Source organism: Aspergillus ibericus, assembly GCF_003184845.1.
Source record: "Aspergillus ibericus CBS 121593 unplaced genomic scaffold BO80scaffold_2, whole genome shotgun sequence".
Classification (NCBI taxonomy): Eukaryota; Fungi; Ascomycota; class Eurotiomycetes; order Eurotiales; family Aspergillaceae; genus Aspergillus; species Aspergillus ibericus.
In genome coordinates this window covers 482,811-506,486 of record NW_020292100.1, presented here as the reverse complement: position 1 = coordinate 506,486, position 23,676 = coordinate 482,811, and the positions used below count along the sequence as shown (strand labels likewise).

The 23,676-nt window shown below is 23.5% G+C and overlaps 2 protein-coding genes across 2 annotated transcripts; one reads left to right on the top strand and one right to left on the bottom strand.

Moving 5' to 3' along the window:
- Positions 1–101: 101 nt before the first annotated feature.
- Positions 102–4,698, top strand: BO80DRAFT_474771 (putative nuclear pore complex subunit Nup133; the record flags this gene model as incomplete). Its single annotated transcript, XM_025723195.1, has 4 exons — positions 102–419; positions 515–558; positions 620–3,918; positions 3,970–4,698. The coding sequence occupies 4 exons, from the start codon at positions 102–104 to the stop codon at positions 4,299–4,301; spliced, it is 3,993 nt and encodes a 1,330-aa protein (XP_025580003.1). The 3' UTR covers positions 4,302–4,698.
- BO80DRAFT_77819 (uncharacterized protein) lies at positions 4,699–5,437 on the bottom strand. The gene is made up of 3 exons (XM_025724776.1): positions 5,423–5,437; positions 5,328–5,357; positions 4,699–5,222 (listed from the first exon to the last, which is right to left on the bottom strand). Coding segments are annotated over exons 2-3 (306 nt in total). The 5' UTR covers positions 5,329–5,357; positions 5,423–5,437; the 3' UTR covers positions 4,699–4,917.
- Between the last annotated feature and the right edge of the window lie 18,239 nt (positions 5,438–23,676).

Below are 23,676 nucleotides of genomic sequence, written 5' to 3'. Positions count from 1 at the left end.
GCCAGAGAGTGAACTACGATCACATGTTACTTCTTGATTCAGGGTGTGAAAATACACAGGATCCTTTCAATTTTCATCCGATTTGTGTCAGGACCTAGAAAATGTTTGTACCTAAGGCGCTTTCATCAACAGCTTCTCTGCGCAATCCTCGAAGGCGCCAGCGTACAAACTCAGATGAATCTCCAAAGCTACCGAGTGCGAAGAGGCAGCGATCTGTGCTGCGTCAAGAAGATTCAGAATCATCATCCAAATCTCTGACTGAGCATCTTGTCAAGCGCGGATTGCAAGAATGCCCGTCAACGTCGTTGGAAGAGGACCTCGCGATCGCAGAAAGTCTCAACGTCCACCGAAGCATCCCGATAAGGATAGCCAAAAGGCCAGATAAACATGAGGATGGGGGTGATGGAACAGTTGTGCTTGTGAGTGGTCTGAGAACACTATCTGGTTGACGAGATTCCACAATCTGATGTTGGTTTGTACATAGTCGAAAACAGAGTTCTATACTGTGACTCAGCTACCGACTTTGCCGGACCAAGTACTTGGTTTGCAATCAGGCAAGTATAATCACTCAAGATCTCCTATTTACTGACTAGTAACATGGATATACAGGACGTTTTAGGGGTTCATTTGGTACCAGTCATGGATATGCTTTAGCTCTAACAAGTTCACACGCCATCATCTGGCCATATGCGACTACAACTCCATCGTCCTCTCCTTCAGATGTTTTTACTCTGGCAATACCTGAGTCATGCACAGATTCTAGCGATGATATTCCCCTGGGATTGCTTTTATCAGCCGCTGCAGGCGGAGCACCAGGGTTGATGGTAGTTATGCCGCATTCTGGGAAAGTCATATACTGGGAAACTGTATCGAGTGCTGCGTCATTAGGGTTCGCCAGGCAAAAACAATTCGGCCTTCAGGGGTGCATGCACGGTCTGCTCTCTGGAGAGCACGCCACTGAGGTATTGAATAGCGAGCCGTCTGGTGTTGTTGTCATATTTTCCACCGGAAGGATTGCTCATATTACTATCAGAGACCCTCAGGGAAGGCCAGCAGTGACTGCTTCTTTTCTAAGAAATAGCTCAGGTGGCGGTAAAGCTGGGTTGCTAGGGAGCTTGAGAAACGCCTTTGGGGGTGGCTTTTACCGGAAAGATATTGCTGCAGTTCACGCAGGCGAATCCCACCAGCGTGGACAACGAGATGTCATAATTGCTACGTCTATCGGTCTTTTCGAAGTTTGGGACACCCATTGGAATAATGGAAGCATGCTAAAACAGCAATTTGACGTGGAATATCTCTTGCGTGAAGCCCTTGGGCTCCAATCCCAGGATGAAACCGATGATCATCGCCTAAGGGTCTTAGACTTCGCATTGTCGGAGGCCGAAAGCGACGATATTTCACATCTCGACGGTTCCCACTCATGGTTTATTACAGCGGTCGTTGTTTGTGACTCAAGAATTTCTTGGGACATGTTCGTGGTGCAAATGAGGCTTTCCGACGATGTTCGAATAATATCAACTACTGCAATTGATTCGCATGGCCTACCCGCACGGCTGGACTTCTCCCAGGTCAAATTATTCGTGCCAAGGCCCGGACAAATCGCGTTCATTCTGGTTGGGCAGTCGGTTCTTTTACTATCATTGCCCGCGTCTGAACAGCCTGCTGTTTCGCAGGACGCGGTTTCTGGCACCCATCAAGGGCGAATATTCAGGGATGTCATCCCCCTGCGATCTGGAGAAAGCTATGAGATATTAGGGAGCGGATGTGAAAGTGGAATTGGTGAAGAATCCTCAGCTGCATGCCTCCTCATGGTTCGAGATTTTGGTATCATCCGAATAACAGCTGTGCTCAATGAAAGAACAAACGACCATGTTGATGTTGGCCGAATCACTGCAAAGCACAAAATCGAGCAGGCCATTTTCTATGGCACAATGACAAAGAACCCATTGGATTTAACTAGTCCCGATGGCTTAGGCTTCCCAGTCAACGAAACTGAGCAGGCTGCATTGGAAATATGCTGGGAATTGATGCGATCTGCATCAGGATTCATTCCTTCCTCTGGTATTTCCGTGGATCAGAACTTGAAGCTTAGAGCGAAAGCCCTGGATGACCTCGCCCTCTTATTGACACAGCAAAATAAGGCCCTCCGTCGTGAAGTTTGGTGGGAGTTACTCTGGGGCGCGGAGAAGCTTGCAGCCCAAAGAGCTATGTGGAAGTTAGAAGACGAAAGCAGGAAATGCGGCAGCAGAACGTCAACATTGCTGGCTCATATAATTGACTTAATGAGCGAAAAGTTCAAAACAAAGATCGAGAAGCAAAGTGGGGATTGTGATCCAGTGCGCCATTGGTTTCTATATGATACTTACCAGATGGAGCACATTGTGCCGTGGATATTCAACGCGATTAGGCCTCAAAAGGGAAACTCCACGAAACAGGGACGGAGGATGTCTGAACAGCTACTAGAAGCTAGTGAACTCTCTCTGGCTGTTCTAGAGACCGCATTTCGTTACCGGGACGAACATTCCAGCCGGTACGGGATAAGCGACGGCTATTTGGAGGATGGTGTTTTAGCGAGTGACTATAATGGCCTCGCGGAATTTTGGACATCTCAGCGCTATGGCTACGTCGAATTCGGACATCTTCTAGATCTGGAGCTTGATAGTTGCAGGGCTTGGATTCAACAAACAGGAGTCGGCATTGAGCTACCTGATGATCAAACCGTGCAAAGGATCGCCAAAAACAGTGCCAAACAGCTCCATGTTCTAGGGCATATGCATTGTGAACGGGTCCGGTGGCTTTCAGCCCAGGAGGATCAAAAGCTTGTCGACGAAGGACTCACGACTGAGCATGCTCATATCAAACAGCGGAAATGGCAGTTGTTCAAATTGGCAGGGATAGGTCACCTGGAAGATGCCATTAACCTTGCCGAACAGTTTCGAGATATGGGGGCACTTGTGGAACTCATAATTGAACTCCAGGACCAAACCAAAAGTCTTGTGGTGTCTGAAAGTTCACTGGGCAGAGTTGCAAATGTTGACGACGATGCATCCGAGCAGCTCAGTAAAAGGATTTCATTTTACTTTGAGAGATTTGGTGAACCATGGGCAGACGCTTTTTTTTCTCGACAGATCACTATGGGACAATCTGGGATTCTGTTCGCGATGAAGAAATTCCAGCCCTTCGTCACTCGATTCTTGCGGAAGCACCCGGGTTATTTACGGCTGGGCTGGATTAATGATGTGATCGGCGAAAATAACTATGAATACGCCGCCCGATCCTTGGAGAAACTGGCAACTAAACATGAATCAGATATATGGAGTCATCGTGTCGAGTTGTCTCTAGCAAAGCTTGCAAATCTAGCGGCCTGGGAAGAATCTGCTATGCCAGATAGTCTGGTCGTTCGCAGGAATATCAGGCGCTTGGAAGATTTTGCGGAAATAGACGCTGTGCAAGAAGTCATCTTTGCTTATATTGCACCAGTGCTGCACAGTGCGATTGACGAGAAAGCGGAGATTGATATCGCAGTCGAAAATTTCCGCAAACCAACCGCCGGCGATAGACCATCGTTGAATGAGATATTTAACGAGGCACTCGCTAAAATTGTCACTCGACAAGTTCTGGGTTTGGATGAACTGGTCGACCTGCTGACGCTTATAAATCTAGCCCAAATCTCTCAATCCGGCCCAGATGAAATTGTCGGAAAACAATTCTATCTAGCCTTGCGGATTATCCGACTTTCATGCGACCAGCGGGACTCTCATTCTAACGCTGCATTACAGAGATTGGTATGGAGAAGGTGTATGATAGATAGCGATTGGGAGCAAACAGGAGAGATGGCTGAGCAAATTGGAACGAACATGGAATCCCTTCTCTATGGCACTGCGCTCTTCCGTACCCTCTGTTGGTGTCTCAAGGACGGTAGGCACCCTATTGATTGTTGATTCAAGGATTTACTAAAGCTGCTTACAGCGCGTGACGAGGACTCTAACTACCCGAAGCTTTTTGTTCCTAAGACTCCGCACGACGTGTTGTTCAACGAGTCGGAGGCTGATCTTATATCGTCACGTTTCCCCCCCGAGCGGCGGGTCCGAATTTCTCGTGATCTGGCCAGGGAAAATGAGATTTTGCACCAGCAGATGGAAAGGGGAAAGCTTGATTTTTGGTTCAAAAATCTTGTCGACTCGGCTGAAACCATGCCACAGGGGCGCTCTGTGGCTTCTGTTGTTGATGACCAAAACAGGAATGTTGATGATATCCAACAAGACTCACCTACTGAGCGGGCACAGTTGAGTTGGCTCTAAGGTTTTTAACACCATTATTCGGTTATATTCGGTTATACGCTGCTTATTGCCACAACATGCCCGGAAATACTTGGCATGGGGTAAACTACGTTACAGCAAAATAGCTATCGTTTCGCCTTCCACTCTGCCTTTCCATTCTCACCCTTCGATCTACGTTGTTATTTGACCTGTTTTCGAAAGACTTAGCAATGCAATGCTCTTGACAATTGACCTCTAGCTCATTAGGCTGAGGCGCCTGCATTTATTAATCCGCGTGATGGATTCTTTGAGCGCAGCCGACACGAAGCAGACACCGCAAGTACATAGCGCAAGCAAAAAGATCATTCTCCCATTTCCCAATCCAGACACCTGCTGGTCTGGAAATTGATAAAAGCCCATTCATGGTTCCCATCGCCTAGTCCATAAAATATACAATTCTTCGATCCGAGTCCCAGCTTCTTGAAACACACGATCAGGGACGCTTTGTATCACTCACTACCTTCGGTGTTATTACTATTGATACTGTCGACCTTCATTACCATTTCTTCGTTCACAGGAGAGGCATCTAAGGGTCCATGCAGGTTCTCTTCGAAGACGGGCTCTGGTTCAATGGCTTCGAACTTGGTCGCAAAATCCGCTATTCCCTGAGCACTGCTATTCGAGTGGCGTCGTGTATTCGTGAATTTATAGCCATAGTCATGGACTTCGTCGCCAGAGCGGCCCCTGCAGAAAGGTCACTGGGCGTTGATCTTATAGGAGCGAGGCTGCTAGAGTATTGTACTGACCAGTTCCTTTTACCTCCGCCGTCTTTCTTAGTCTTTCGAGGATCAGCATCCACAGGTCCAGACTTGGCGAAAAAGCGGGGAAGGTGTTCTTGGAGAAGGGCTGCTCCTTCTTGTGACCCCGAGTGATCCTGATCGTTGACCTTGTGCGAACGTGTCACTAGAAAAGTTAATCAATAAGGAACGGACTGTAATAAGGGATAACTTTCTCGCATGCAGTGTCAAATCTAATCATTAAGAACCCTGCAAGCTGAGATGCACTTACTTTTATTTCATAAGGCTCTGAGCTCTGCTGCTTTCTTAGCTATGTAGTTAGTAAATCAATACCGACGAGCAGATGATGCTATATAGGTTGCAGACTTGACTTGGGGGAAGAAATACATCAAATTGTCTGGATTGAGCAACACTTTTCTGAGCTTGCGTGAACTATTCCAAAGTCAGTGGTAGAATTGAGATTGAGGATATTTTAACATATCACATACCTATTATACCAGGGAGTACATATAATACTTGGGTACTCGATTTCGTACTACAGCTCGTGGAATGGCTAGTAGGTTTGTGGCAGCAGCAATCTATCGGTTTAAAACGAAGAGAACGGGTGGGGCTTCCTATCAAGGGTGTGAGAGATGCTTACATATATATATATATATACCCATGGATGTCATGTCATATTTAAGTCGTAAAATGGATCATCCTACAAGCATGTGACCTATGTCTATGCATTTCATTGTAGTTGTGTTCATGACATCATAGACTACTTTTTAACGCCATAGAGGTAAATCTGCATTACCTAATTGGCCTGTGAGCACGGAGTACGGACCATGTAAGTTGTAACAGGAACCCCACATTAATGTGGATACTGGGGTACTAGCTCATGCTTGTGGATGGCTGCAGGTTGTCCACAACCTAAGGCATTATAGAATAATAAAAACTAATAATATAAAAGATATAGAATAGATTATATTAATTCTAAATAATATGAACTAATCACAAAATTGAAAATACTAGGTCGTGACCTATAGTCACGACCTACAGTCTCACGCTAGTGATGGCCCGGTTCAGTTTTTTTTAGGGCGGTTCGGTTAGAAAATGTCCAAACCGAACCGCGAAATGCCATCACTATCTCACGCACAGCTCAAGGCATTGCAAAGCGCATTTTCTTACTAAGACAGGCAACAAATCTTTTTAAATTACATGAATAATACCGATCCAACTTATCAAACTTGTTTAAATTATGAATGCTAATCAATAATATCTCCAACTTATGTAACTTATGTAACTTATAGACTCTTATATAGAGATACATTGTGATGAACCAAAAATAGTTCTATAATTAATAAATGAGAAAGTAAAGATATTATATTTATATATTTAAAACTAATAAATCTATAAAAAGAAAATCTATGTATAGATAAAAATAATCTTTTTTATATATTTATAAATAAAATTTTAAAAATTTAATAGATTTCTTCTCTTAAAAATAAATCTTAATATTAAAAAGATATTTTTTTATATTAAGAAAAGATTCTGCGTATATAGAATAATTCTCATTTAATAATTAATAATTTTTTAATGATAATTAGGAATTTTTAGATTAATTACAGATATTCTAAACTATAAAATTATAATATTTAGAAATATTATTATTTTTATCATTAATAAAAAATTCATTTTTTTAATTATTAATTAGATAAATTATATTAGTAGTCTTATATAGATAAAATATTTCATATAATAATTTTAAAATTTTATTAATATATTTTTAGATTTTTTAGAATTATAATTTTTTTAATATTTAATTAAAAAATATTCTTTTTTATCTTTTATTTTATAGCATTAGTTTAAGAACTATATTTTATTCTTATTTAAAAATATATATATATTACTATATATAATATATCTAGATTATAAATAGAATTAATTTAGATATTATTCAATAAATTTATTTTATCTACTAAAAGATTTTATAAGATTTTAATTAATAATTAATAATTTTTTTAAATAAAATACTTAAGATTTAAAATTTATATAATTATATAAATTAATTTTCTTATTCTAAAAGTCTTATTCTAATAATAATCATCTATTTATTTAAATTATTTTTACTAAGTATAAAAGGTTTTTATAGAAAGAAATTTTTAGATTTTAAGATTTTTATTATATAATTAGTGTGATAGAACAGCCCAGATTGAGGCCTTATCTTATCAGCAGCAGCCTGACCAATGTTCTGATCCTATAGTAGTCTAATCAATATAGTCCAGATCCTCAAGATAACATGCTAGAATAATTATAAAAATTATAAAATTATCAGTAATAGTTTAGGATCTCTTCACCTATTATAAAATAATATTTTTTAATATTAAACTACTAATCTTTCAAGAATTAGTCTATCTTATAGATATAAACTACTTTTATTATTACTAGTAAAATCTTATATATTTAATAGCTAGTTTCTTATCTAATTAATAAACTATTTACTTTAATAAGTAGATCCTATTATATTCTAATTCTTTCTTTTTTAATTACTTAAAAAAGATACCACCTCTTAAAGATTATAAGGAAATAAAATCAATCAGTGACTAAACTAACTTAAAATTATTATTAAATATTATTTTTATTATTAAAGAGATTTAATAATTAAAAAATTATATTTATTAGTTAGAACAAGCTAATAATTTATAATAAAAAATAGTCTATTTCTAAAGAGATTATTCTCTTAATAAAATCTTTTTTAAATATTATTAATCCTCCTCCGAATCTAATAAGGAAAAAAAAGAAAATTAAATTTAAAAATATCTCTTATTTTATATTAAACTTTAATTTTTAAAAATATTAAAAATAGATTATTAATCTAGAATATATATTTCAGAAAACTCTTAAAAAATATTCTATTAAAAAATATAAGATTTTTATTATTATTAGCTACATAGATCTAATATATAAATAAAAATAATATTATTTTACTAATAATAAAAATCTAAAAAAAAAAATTATTTAAAAAATTATAGTCCTAATTCAAAAACTAAATTTTTATTTTAATTTAAAATATTATTATTTTTAAATTAAATATTATAATTTAATTTAAATAAACTTACCAGCAATACAGTTAAGATCTAAAAAATTTTTATATTTATTTTAATATTTTAAAATAATATTTTCCCTGTTAAACTAAAAAAAAAAAAATTTTATTATATTTTACTAAATTACTACTAGATTTAAATTATTATATTTAAGAACACGTTCCGCACCTATCTAAAAAAATAAAATAAAATAGTATCTATTACTACTTATTATTATAAGTTATAAAACAATAAAGAAAAATATAAGTAGAATAATAATTAATTTAATAATTATAAACCATATAAATAGATTTTAAATCATTATAATAATAAATCTATTATGGATAATATCTTAAATTATAAAAAAAACTCTATTAGAAAGAATAATAAATAATTATAATATTTTATATATAATAATATTTAATATCTTGTAAACTATTATTTTATTAAAAATAAAAAAATCTAATTTATTAAAATCTACCAGCTTTTATTAAAGTCTGAAAAAAAAGTAAAAAAATTAAAATAAATCTTATAATTTTAACTCTGTTATTTATAGTAGAAATTATTTATTATTTTTATATTTTTATTTATATTTAAAATAGCTTTGAAACTTTTATAAACCTAAATAATTATACTTAAATAAATATTATTAATTATTAATTTATTAAAATTTATAAATTTTAATATATTCTAATTACTGTACCTAAAATTAAAGTAATTAATTAATTTAATATCTTTATTTATAATATATAAAAAATATTTATTATTATTATTAATTCGCGAGGAAACACTGAAACTTTTAAATAATATTATATAAAGATTAATAGAGATTCTTAGCTAGATAATAATCTTATTTTATTATTAATAATTATATTTTAAGATTTATATATTACTTTATTAATATAGAATTACTTATAGTAGTTTAATATATTATTAATATTTTTTTCTATTACTAAATTTATAAAAATAACTTAAAATTTAATAAAAATATATATTATTATTAAACTTTCTAAAGATATCTAGCTACCTAAGAAAGAATCTTATAATTTATTATTAAATTTAGAATTATTATTAATTAAATTTTATTAATTCTACGATATTTTCTTTATAAATTTTTTTTAATAATTATTTTTTATAGCCCTGTAGACTATACTATTAATTTTAAATCTAATAAAATATTTTTATATAATTTTATATATTTTCTTTCAGAAGCTAAACTTAAAATCCTATAAAAATATATTAAAAAAATTTAAAATTAAATTAAATATAATTTTCTAAAAATCTTGTGGAAGTTTCTATTTTTTTTTATATTTAAAAAAAATAATAATTTATATCTCTATATAGATTACAGAAATCTTAATAAAATTTTTATTAAAAATTATTATTTTTTATTTTTTATTTTAGAGATCCTTAATAGGGTTTCAAGTAATAAATATTTCTTAAAAATCAATATTAAGAATACTTACTATTAAATTTATATTAAAGAAAGAAATAAATAAAAAATAATATTTTATACTTAATATAACTATTTTAAATATATAGTTATATTATTTAAATTAATTAATATTTTAATAATTTTTTAAAATTATATATATATTACACTCCGTAGACTTCATAATAATTTTTATATAATATATCTAAATAATATTCTTATCTTTTTATTAAATAAGAAATTCTATATAAAATATATTTATTAAGTACTAGAAAGACTCTAAAAAATTAAACTTTATATAAAATTATTAAAATACTTATTCTACTAATCCTAAGTTAAATCTCTAAGATATATTATTAATACTAATAATATATCTATAGATCTTTATTGAGTAAATAATATTATTTCATAATTATTATTTAAAAATTATTATAATATCAAAGTTTTTTTAAGATTTTATAATTTTTATTAATAATTTATTTAAAATTATTTTTATATTATATTACCCCTTACCTCTTTACTTTATAGAGTAATTAATAGATGAAAATCTAGAAAAATCTAATTAAATCTATATAAATAAATAATTTTTTATTATCTAATTATTATTTTCTAATAAATATTTTTATTAATATATTTTAATTCTATAAAACCCTAATATTTAGAAATTAATATATCTAAAGAAGGTATAAATAGGATTTTATTCTAATCTAATAATAAAAGTATATTTTATCTAATAATCTTTTAATTTTAAAAGTTTTCTAGTATTGAGTTAAATTATAGTATTCTAGATTAAAAATTATTTACTATTATTTATTCCTTTAAATAATAATAATAATAATATCTTGAGAAGATTTTTTAAATAATTAAAATTTTATTTAATTATTTAAATTTGCAATCTTTTATGCGTTAAATTAGAGTTAATAAAAAATAAATTTAATAATTTATAAGTTTAATTTCTTTTAATTTTATTATTAAATATAAAATAAAAAAATTAAATTTAATAAATAAATTTTTTAAAGTGCCTGCTAGATCCCAGATAAAATTTATTTTTTAAAAAAATTCTTAATCCTAATTTAAGAATATTTTATAGGTATGTTATCCCTGATAATTAAAGATTTAATAAATATAAAATTTTAATTTAAATCTTAAAATATATAGGATTACTCTAGATTTAATATCTATATAGTATTAAGTTTAAAAGACTCTAATAATCGAGCTGGTATAAAGATAACTAATTAAATTATTTAAAAAAACTTATCTTAAAAAAAATTTATTTTTTAATTTATAATAATATATATATATACCGCAGAAATTCTATACTTAGATATATATAATTTTAAGTTTTAAGAGATAATTTTATATTTATAAAATAAAGATCTAAAGACTTAATAATAAAAAATTATTATTTAATAAAAATAACTAAATTAAAAGTACTAGATTATTAAGACTACTAGTTATATTTATTTTAAAAATTATTTTTATATTCTATCTTTTAAAATATTATATTAAATATTTATTTATTTTTATTATAATAATCCATTAGCGGGACAGTTTAAAAAAATCTAAATAAAAATTTTATTATATAGAAAATTCTATTAGAGTAAACTATATAAGAATATAATTAAATATTTTTATTTAATATATTAAGATAATATAGTTTTAAAATATTAATTATATAATAATTTTAAATTTTTACTAATTCCTTCCCATCCCTTTATAGAATTAGTAATAGATTTTATTATAAGATTATCTCTAATTATTTAATATAAGTAAACTGTTGACTCTATTTTTATTATTATTAATTAATTTTTAAAATATTATTTTTTTTACTATTTTATTAATTATAATAGCTCTAAATCTAGCTGAATTATTCTATTAATAAATTAAATTAATTTTCGGACTCTTTAATAAAATTATATTTAATTAAATTTTAATATTTATTAATAAGTTTTAATTAGACTTATTCTATAATAATTATATAATTTTAAGACTTTCCACCATATTTTATCTATAAATTAACAACTAAATAGAATAAATAAACTAAATTTTAAAATATTATTTAAAATATTATTTTACTAAATTATTTATAAATTAAATTATAATATTGCTAACTACCTAATTTATTTATAATAATATAAATAATATAATTACTAGATAACTGTTTAATAAAATTTTATATAATTATTTATCAGACTTTTATATTAAAATTAAGAATGATTCTTAATACTAAGAGATTTTAATTATATAAAATAAGATTAAAAAATTTAAATAAATAAAAAAATAATTTTAAAAAATATAGCAAACAGCTATAAAAAAAATAAAAGAAATATTATAATAAATATAGAAAGTCATTCTACTTTAAAGAAAAGGATTTAGTCAAATTATTAATCTAAAACTCATAGTTTAAGGAATCGAGAAAGCTAGCTCTAAAATTTATAAAATTTTTTAAATTTTAAAATAGATTAAATTACAAGTATATTATTTATATTTATTTAAAAAGTATAAATAAATCTATAATATATTTTATATCTTATTATTAGAGCTGTAAAATATTAGTATAAACTATAAAAAATACTATTAATATTAAAATTAGATAATAAAAAAAATAGAAAATTAAAAAAGTTAAGAATTATTAATAATATATTAGCTAAGATTACTATTTAATTAAATAAAAGAAATAATCTAATAAATATAATCAATAGATCTCTAAAAAAAATATAGATAATATACTTTAAGCTATCCATAACTATTAGATAAAATAAAAGAAGATAAAATAGATAATAAAATACTACTAAAATAATAAAATCTTAAAAATATTATATATTTAACTTGTTAATTTAAATACTAAACTTATAAAATTATTTTATCATTCATTAATATTATAACTAATTATAAGGAATCTAGTCTAAATTATATAAAAAATATAATACTTATTATAGATAATAAGTTATATCTTAATAATTTATACTTAAATATTTAAAATTATATTTATAAATATTAAATAAAGATTAAGCATCTAAATACCCCATTAAATAATAAGAATATAGATAGAAAAACTATTATAAATAACTTAAATCTTTAAAGTTATTATTATCTTTTTTTTATTCTTTTTATTTTTTAAACTATTCTCTAAATCACTGTTAGAGATCACTAAAATATCAGAAAAATATTTATAAATTATATTTATAATATTTTAAAAAATAAAATAAGTATATTATTTAATTTACTAGTTTATACTACTACTAATATTATAATATATTTATTTATTTAATTAAAATTTATATCTTATATAATATCTTAATATATATTTATTTAATATATATTATATCTCCCCCGCTCTTAAAAAATTAGAATATATAACTAATTTTTATTATAACTTACATAATCTATACATACTAAAACTATCTAATATATATTATTATTATAGATTAAATTAATATTATTTTATAACCTGCTTCTAGTACTAAAAAATCTATATTATTAAATAAGTTTAAAGACTTTATAGATATCTTCTTATTTAAGAAAGTAAAGAAACTTTTTTTTATTATAATTATAATCATATTATTACCCTAGAAAAGGGAAAGATTTTTTTATTTAATTTTTTATATAGTATGTCCTGGGATAAACTATAAGCTTTTTATAAATAATTACTTAAAAATTTAAAAAAAGATTTTATTTATTTAAGTTTATTATCTGCTACCTCACTAGTCCTATTTATTAAAAAATCTAGAAAAAGACTTAGATTTTATATAAATTACTATACTTTAAATATAATTTTTATTAAAAATTATTACCCACTCTTACTTGTGAAAGAAACCCTAAATAATCTAAAAAAAATATATTATTTTATTAAAATTAATATCATTAATACTTTTAATAAGATTTAAATTATTAAAAAATAAAAATAATTAATAATATTCCACACCCGCCTCAACCTGTATAAATTATTAATAATATTTTTTAAATTAATAAAAGCTTTAATTATTTTCTAATATTATATTAATAATATACTCTAAGACTACCTGGATGTCTTCTATATAATATATTTAGATAATATTCTAATCTATAGTTATATTTAAATAAAATATATAAAGTATATTTAATTAGTCCTTATAAAACTGCGTGAGACTAGACTTTTTATTAAAATATTAAAATATAAGTTTATTATCTTTAAAACTAAGTTTCTAGACCTAATTATAAATTATAATAGATTCTGTATAGACCTGGAAAAGATTAAAATTATTATTAAATAATTTTATTTAATTTATATAATAAATATATAAGTTTTTTTAAAATTTAGTAATTTTTACTACTATTTTATTTATAATTTTTCAAAACTTATCGTTCCTCTTATATAACTTATTAAAAAGAATATTTTTTTTATTTAGACTCCTATATACTAAGACACCTTGGATTATTTAAAAAATGTTTTTATAAAAATTCTAATATTTTAGTTATTTAACTAGATTTAGAAAATAATATTAGAAACTAATATCTTAAATTATATTTCTGCTAGAGTTCTATCCCAGTATAATAAAAATAAGTTATTATATTCTATAATTTTTTTCTTTAAGAAACACTTTCTAATTAAATATAATTATAAAATCTATAATAAAGAGTTATAATTATTTACTACTTTAAAAAATAATATTTTAAATTTAAAGGAATCCCATCCCTGATCTAGACTATTATTAATTATTATAATCTAAAATATTTTATATTAACTAAATTTTTAAACCACTATCAAACCTGATAGTTAGAATTCTTATTTTATTTTAACTTTAGAATTATGTACCGCCCTAAGTATTATAAAACTAAATCTAATAATCTAATTAAAAGATTAGAAAATCTTCTAAAAAAAAAGGATAAATAATTATTATATTAAAACTAAATTATATTAAAATAAAAGAATCTAGATCCTATTTATTTACTTATTTAAATTAAAAAGGACCCTGAACCTAGAATAATTAAAAAAAATCTTAGATTTAGTAAATATAGAATATTTCTAGATTTTAAATAATTATTTATTTAGATTAAGGCAGACCCTAAACCTAGAATTATTAAAAAAATTTTAGATTTAATAAATACAGAATACTTCTAGACTTTAAATAATTATTTATATAAGAAAAATCTAAAAAAAGTTTCTCCAGGAATATTCTAGCTCTAATAACTTAATTTTAAAATAATATTATTTTTAAAAATAAATAAGACTTACTATTACTACCGGAAATCTAAAATACCTTATAAAATATATATAAAAAAAATAAATAAATATAAGGTATATTAAAGATATTAATAATTAATAAAAATTATTATCTAGATATCTTTTTAATCTCTTATAAAAAAGAAGAAATCTACTATTCTATAAGAATTATCTCTAGATCTTTAACTATAATAAACTAAAAGCTGAACTAACCTAATTAATATATAATAAATTATTCTTAGAATATTTTAAAAGATTTTATATATATAAACTTCTAGTTTAAGAATATTACTGGCCTAACCTCTACTATTATATAAAATAATAAATAAAGAATTATTATATCTATTACCGCGTTATTCTATTTTAAAAAATTAAATAAGATATTCTGAAACTTTTACTAGTTTTTAAGTATATTTAATAAGATATATCTATAAACTTTATTATATATTTATTTAAGAGCTAAGGATATGATACAGTATTAATAATTATTAATAAATTTATTAAAATAAAATATTTAATATTTTATAATTTTACTGTTAATACTACTAGAGTAGTTATAATATATATATAGTATATATAAAAGTTATATAGTTTTTTTTATTCTATAATCTTTAATTAAAGTCTTTAATTTATGGCTAAATTCTAGAAGTATTTAATCTAATATCTAAATATTATTAATTAATTATTAACTATCTATTATCCCGAGACTAATAATTAAATAAAATAAATAAATATTATATTAGAATAATATCTCCATACTTATATAAATTATTTGTAAGATTACTAGAATATTTAATTTTTTTTAATTAAGTTTATTTTAAATATTATATATTCTAATATTATTAAAATTATACTATTTTTCACTAACTACAGGTTTCATTTATAAATAGGATTCAAACTTATACTTATTTCTAATTAATTTATTATTAGAAATATAAAATAATTCACTACAAAAATATATACTATTATAGAATTTATAAGAGCTAAGATAGCTATAATCTAAATTAAATATATAAAATAAGTTAATAAGAGACACTACCCCAGCTAGAGATTTTAAAAAAATTAAAAAATCTAGTTAAATATCTAATTTATTAAGATCCTATAATCTAACAAGAAATTTAACTAAAATATTCTAGATCTATATTTAATTAAAAAAATTATTAATTTTTATATATACCGCCTGAAACTCCTATTAAATATAAAAATCTATCTAATATTTAATATAAGCTTGTTTATTCCTACTAATAATAATCTATTATTAAAATAATATTAATCTTCTCTTTTTTATATAAAGATCAACAGACTCGAGTAATAGAAGACTAAAAATATATTAAATTTTTTTAAGATTATTAGAGACAAAATCACCCCCGATTAATATATTTTATTAAATAAATAAAATATACTAATCCTATTACTAAATTTATAAAATACTTAGAGATTGCCCGCTAGATTATTAAAAATTTTTATTATTACTATCTATATAAATCTTAATCTTCGCCTTATAGAAGCTCAGCTTAAAAAAAAGAAGAATATTATTATAATATAATTTCTCTAACTAAAAAGAAAAAAATATTATTAAATCTTATTATCTAACACGTGACCCCAAATATAATTAAAAGCTATCTATTTTTTAAATCCCATCCGTGGCCTCAAGCTATATCTTGTCTATTAATCTATATAGTTTAACTAGTAGCCAGCTCAGTATCTAGTTAGAATCCTAGTTATTACTATTACCCAAATCCTGCTCGCCCACTAGAACCCACTATCCTACCACCCCTGCCTGCCCGCACCCTGACAATTTTAAAAAGTTATTTACAGACAGGAACTCTGCAGTACCGTGTTAAATAAATAAATTTTAATAAAAATAATTACAAGTAGTATCCTGTTAGTAATTTTAAGAATATATTTTTTTATTTATATAATTTTCATACTTATTATCTAGACTATCTTAGATTACCTAAATAACTCTCTATATAGATTATGGCTGCGGAGAATAATGAATTCACTACAGATTATGATAATAATAATATTTTCCTAACTAAGGGTAGTCAGATCTAAATAGAGGAGTGATATGATAATAGTCTTATTTAAGATTATATAACTATATTTATTTTATTTACTTTAATATTATTTTTTTAAATGAATATCTATAACACTTCTTGTTTTTCTTTTTTCCTCCTTACGCTTAAAGTTCTAGAGTAGTTAGCACCAATACGACCTCATTTTGCTGTATTGAATGGCCGTCTCACTTTCTATAAAAGCCTTTAATTTAAAATTAATTATTCTGGATTATAATTATATAAAATCATTATTTATTTATTATATTATTTTATATTTAGAATAACTAGAAAGAAAAAGAAAAGATTTTTATTATAATTCTAATATATAAATTTATAATTATATTAAGTCTAATATTCTTACTAAATAAACTAATTGTACATTTTATTTATTTTTATTAAAATAAATCTAATTTTTATTATTATTAATTAATATTTATTCTCAATAAGACCCTAATAAAAGAAATTTTAATTTATTTAATATAAGATATTTTATATCGATTTTATAATTAAAAAATAAATTTTGTTTAGATAACTATATTCTCTTAATCCTAATAAATAATAAAAAAAATATATCTAGTTAAAATTATTATTAGGAAAGTATTACTCTATATATTTGTATTCTTTTAAATTATTATTAAAAATTCATTTTTAAAAAAAATTTCTAAAAATTAATTTGAAAAATATATTTATTATATTAAATCTAAATAATTAAATAATTAAATAATTATAATATATATAATAATTAATATTAAGTATTTAATATTATATATTATAAATAAGAATTAAATAAGGATTTATTATTTATTCTTATACTTTCTAAAATATTTAAAATTTATTATAAGATTTAATAGTTAAGAAAACAAGATTATGATAATTATTTATTATATTTATATATTCTCAAAAATACATGACTATATAGAAAAAATATATCATTTTTAATTATTTAATTGATTTATTTTCTAATTATATTTGGTTTATTATAGTTAAAATTTTACAAAGTATACTGTTTAATTTATACTATTATTATAAACTAGATTAATATTATTGTATCATCTATTTTTAGTATAAAAAATTTATAATATTAAATAATTAAAATATTTTATAAATGTTTTCTTGTCTAAAAAAATGAAGAAAATCTTTTTCATTATAATTGTAATTATACTATTGTTTAAAAAAAGAAAAGAAGATTTTATTTAGTTTTTTATATAGTATATCCCGGGATAAACTATAAATTCTTTATGAATAATTATTTAAAAATCTAAAAAAATTTATTTATTTAAATTTATTATTTACTACTTTATTGGTCTTATTTATTAAAAAATTAAAATAATTTAAATTTTATATAGATTATTATATTTTAAATATAATTTTTATTAAACATCACTATCTACTCCTATTCATGAAAAAATATTAAATAATTTAAAACAAATACATTATTTTACTACAATTCATTAAAATATCTTTCATATCTGAATTATTAAGAGATAAGAATAATTAATAATATTCTATATTTATTTCAGCCTATATAAATCACTAGTAATATTTTTTAATTTAATAAAAGTTTTTAGTATTTTTTAATATTATATTAATAATATATTATAAGATTAACGTAATCGGTAAGCGAGCGGGCCATATAAGCAAGCGGGCTACCTCACGCAGTCACGCGTTTTGGTCGCGATTAGAATACTCATTAAGTTTAACCATCAACCATACTACCAAAAACGCGTACCAGAATAAGAGATTTAATTAAAAAAGAAGACTAAATTTTATTTATAATATCTATTATTAAAAAGAAAGAAATACATAATACTTATAAAATAATACGTATATATCATATTTCTTGTACGATGCTTAAGGGGTACTTAGATAAAATTATTTCTTATAATAATTTACATGCTAACTTCCATAAGTTAATTTAAAATAAAAAAGAATTATTTATATAATAAATTTTTTGTTAAATTAATTTGGTACGGCTTCCCGGCTATTTTATATATAAAAAATAGTTAATATCTTTTTAATAATAGTATATAAGAAGACTTTTTTTCAGATTATTAGAAAAATATAAGTATATAATTTTACTTATTACTGGAATAAACTTAAAACTCACTTTTCTTATTAATATAATTATTAGCGCGTAAAACGTAAGGATCTAAAAATAATATTTAAATAATTCAATCGTGTATAAATTACTAGGATATAATATAAGATTATTAATAAAAATATCTATAATTTTAATAAAACTAGTTTTACTATACGCCTTGTAATTATTATAAAAAATTAATAAAAATTAAAATAATAAACTAACTATTTCTTATGTAATTAGGTAATCGCGAATGGGTTACTTCAATTAAATATATTAATTATATAAAGTGAGTACTTCCTTCCACTATATATTATTTTTTAAAAAAAAGATCTATATTAAAGAATAATATAAAAATAATACTTTATCACATAATTAAAGGATCAAGGTTAGTACTAATAATTAGATAATTAATGAAATTAAACTATAATAATTTTAAAAACTTTTTATTCTAATAATTAATGGTTGTACGACTGGCAGATACTAATTATTAATTTTTAATAGCTATAGAAACTATTTAATTCCTTAATTTTACTAGATATATATAATATAATAATATATTAATTTATATATTATTATATTTATCACATCTCCTGTAGCTTTTTAATATTAGGTATTTTATATCTTTAAAATACGCGTATAGCCGCTTTGTTAAAAAAAGATATAGTTTGATTTTGATTATATTAATAAATTTGATTTTTTTAAGGCTTATTCTAATACTTATATAGAAACCTTTAAACTAGAGAATATTTAAAATAATTTTATAATTACTAGATTAGTTTCTTTACAGCCAGAATATATATTATTATAATTAAATATATATTTAAAAATATTTATACTACCCCTGAATCAATTAATTATATTTATATTTAAAATATTATATAATTTTAAGTAATTAGGTAAACAAGCATCTATAAATAAAAAAACTATTATAATATTGTATGTAAAATTTATTAAGTCTAATCAAAATTACATTAAATTAACTTATTAAAAAATTTAAAATAATCTTTAATTAAATTATTATTCTTATAAAAAAAACCAAGATTTACAGATTACATATAAGAAAAAACTTTAAAATAATAATTTAGAGTACAGATTACTTTTACAAGAAGTTTTTCAATTTAAAAAAGATTATGCACTTATACAAAGTAAAAATCAAATAAAAAGAATTATATAGAGTAGACATATATCAATCATACTAAAGATATTATAATACCGCGTACGGGCGCCCCCATACTATAATAATTATCATATTATTAAATATAGATAACTGCAGTATCTAAATTATAGTCATATTTAGATTTATATAAATTACATGTTTTGGTGGCTTTAGATAATTTTAAAAATCAACCATGGTCCATGCTTAGAGGTGGCCCACTTGCTTACATGGCCCGCTCGCTTACCGATTACGTTATCTAAGTATTTTCTATATAGTTTATCTAAATAATATTCTAATTTATAACTATATTTAAGTAGAATATATAGAGTATATTTATCAAATTATTATAAAATTGTAAAACATTAAATTTTTTATTATAATATTAATATATAAATTTATTATTCCTGAGACTAAGTTTCTAGAATTAATTGTAATTACAATAAATTTTATATAAATCAAAAAAAATTAAAATTATTATTAAATAGTCTATTTTAATTTATATTATAAATATATAAATCTTCTTCGGATTTTGTCAAGGTGTGGGCAGGCAGGGTTGGTAGGATAGCAGGTTCTGGCAGGCAGGCAGGATTCGGATAATAATAATAACTAGGATTCTAACTAGATGCTAGGCTAGCTACTGGTTAAACTATATATAGATTAATAGATAAGATATAACTTAAAGCTATAGATAGGATTTAGAAAATAAATAATTTTTAATTATATCTAAGATTATATATTAAATAGTAAGATTTAATAATATTTTTTTTCCAGTTTAAAAAATTATATTATAATAGTATTTTTTTTCTTTCAATCAAGCTCCTATAAGGCGAAGGTTAAGATTTATATAAATAATAATAATAAAAATTCTTAATAATTTAATGGGTATTTTTTAGGTACTTTATAAATTTAATAATAAGATTAATATATTTTATTTATTTAATAAAATATATTAATTAGAGGCAGCCTCGTCTCTAATAATCTTAAAAAATTTTAATATATCTTTAACTTTCTATTTCTTGAGTCCGTTAACTTTAATATATAAAAAACTAATATTAATCTAATAATAAATTATTATTAATAGAGATAAGTAAACTTATATTAAATACCAAATTAATTTTTATATTTAATAAAAATTTTAGGCGGTATACATAGAAGCTAATAATTTTTTTAATTAAATATAAATTTAGAGTATTCTAGTTAAGTTTTTTATGAAATTATAAAATTTTAATAAATTAAATATTTAATTAAATTTTTTAATTTTTTTTAAAATCTTTAGTTAAAGCAATGTCTCTTCTTAATTTATTTTAAATATTTAGTTTAGACTATAGTTATCTCAGTTCTTATAAATTCTATAATAGTATATATTTTTATAGTAAATTATTCTATATTTTTAGTAGTAAATTAATTAGGGACAGATATAGATTTAAATATTATTTATAAATAAAAATTATAATTAATAAAAAATAATAGAATTTTAATAATATTAAAATATATAATATAAAATAAATTTAACTAGGGGAAGCTAGATGCTTTAATTATTTTATAAATAATTTATATAAATATAAAAATATTATTTTAATATAGTATTTATTTATTCTATCTAGCTATTAGTCTCGGGATAATAACTAGTTAATAATTAATTAATAATATTTAAATATTAGATTAAATACTTCTAAAATTCAGCCATGAACTAGGAGCTTTAATTAAAAATTATAAAATAAAAAAAATTATATAATTTTTATATATATTATATATATATTATATATATATTATAATTATTCCAGTAGTATTAATAGTGGAATTATAAAATATTAAATATTTTATTTTAATAAATTTATTAATAATTACTAGTATAGTATTATATCTTTAATTCTTAAATAAATATATAATAAAATCTATAAATATATTTTACTAAATATACTTAAGAATTAGTAGGGATTTTAGATTATCTTATTTAATTTTTTAAAATAGAGTAATATAGTAATAAATATAATAATTTTTTATTTATTATTTTATATAGCAGTAGAGATTAGATGTGATAGGATCTACTTATTAGGGTAAAAGACCTGTCGACTAGGTAAGGAATTAACCACTAAATATGTAGGATTCTACTGGTAATAATAAAGGTAGTTTATATCTATAAGATAGACTGATTCTTGAAGGATCAGATCGTACGATTCTACTCTCTTATTATATAAAAGTTAATGGGCTGCTATAATATATAAGTTAATATTTTTATAATTTTAATTTTTTTTAGTATGGCCTATTATAGGTCCATGATATTAGTTAGACTAGTACTAATAAGATAAGGCCTTAATCTAGATTATTATATTATAATTATCTCTTTTCTTGCTGAGCTGAGCCTCCTAACTCAGAAAACTATATATAAATAACTTTATAATAAGAATATAATAAAAAATAAGAAATAAATTATAGAATAGTTATTAATATATCCTTGTAAGGTGAGCAGAGTGGAAAGTATTAGAATATATTTATATATATTATTATTATTATTATTATAATTAGAGATAATAAATAGCTTTATTTTTCATACGATAGTAGCTTACTATAATATTAATATTAGTATTATTATTTTCTTCTTTTCTTTTTTATGCTTTTCTTATTCTTTATAATAGCTTTTTTTATTTAATACTGTGGTTCTTTTAACTATTAGTATTTATATTATATTTTTAAATTTTTTTATTATTATTTAGCTAAGGAAGTGATCATAATATTTTATATTTATTAAATTATTAGATATTATATTATTTATAATATAGATATCAAGCTTGTATATCTCTTTTATATATATTATTTTTAATTAAATTTAAAAAAATATAATACTATTACTAGTATTCTATTCGCTATTTGGTATATTTTTAATAATAAAATATTAATTTTCTACTAGTATTACTATAAAATAATAAAAAGTATAATTTTATAAATATATTATTATTAATATATTATCTATTTATTAATATGATTAGATGTTTATTAGAATACTAAGAAACATGTATAATCTTATAAAAAAATTTTAGTAAATTAATAAATTATTAAATATTAAAAATTTAAGTAATGAGTTACGTGTACACTTATATATAAATAATTTTAATTTTATTAAAGTCTTTAGAAATATTAAAACTATCTATACTATAAGTCTTTATTTTAAAGACTCTAAAAAGAACGTAAGTTAATAAATAGCTACTTTCTAGGATAATTTATTAACAAAATACTAGATTAATATCTATAATTATTAACAGTATTTAACTATCTAATATAATACTATATATAGTATATTAATTTTCTTATTCTAGTATTAATATAATATATTTAGAGCTCTACTACTATAATAAATAAATATTACTTTATTTACTATTAAGAAATGTGGGCTTTACTATATAAATAATAATAATAATAATTATTTTTTTATAATATAATAGAAATAATTCATGAATGTTTTCCTAATATTCTAGTGATTTTTGAAAGTGATTTAAAAAATAGTTTTAAAAATAAAAAGAATATAATAATAATTCTAGAGACTTAAATTATTTATAATAACTTCTTTATTTATATTCTTATGATTTAATAGGGTATTTAAATATCTAGTCTTTAAAATTTATA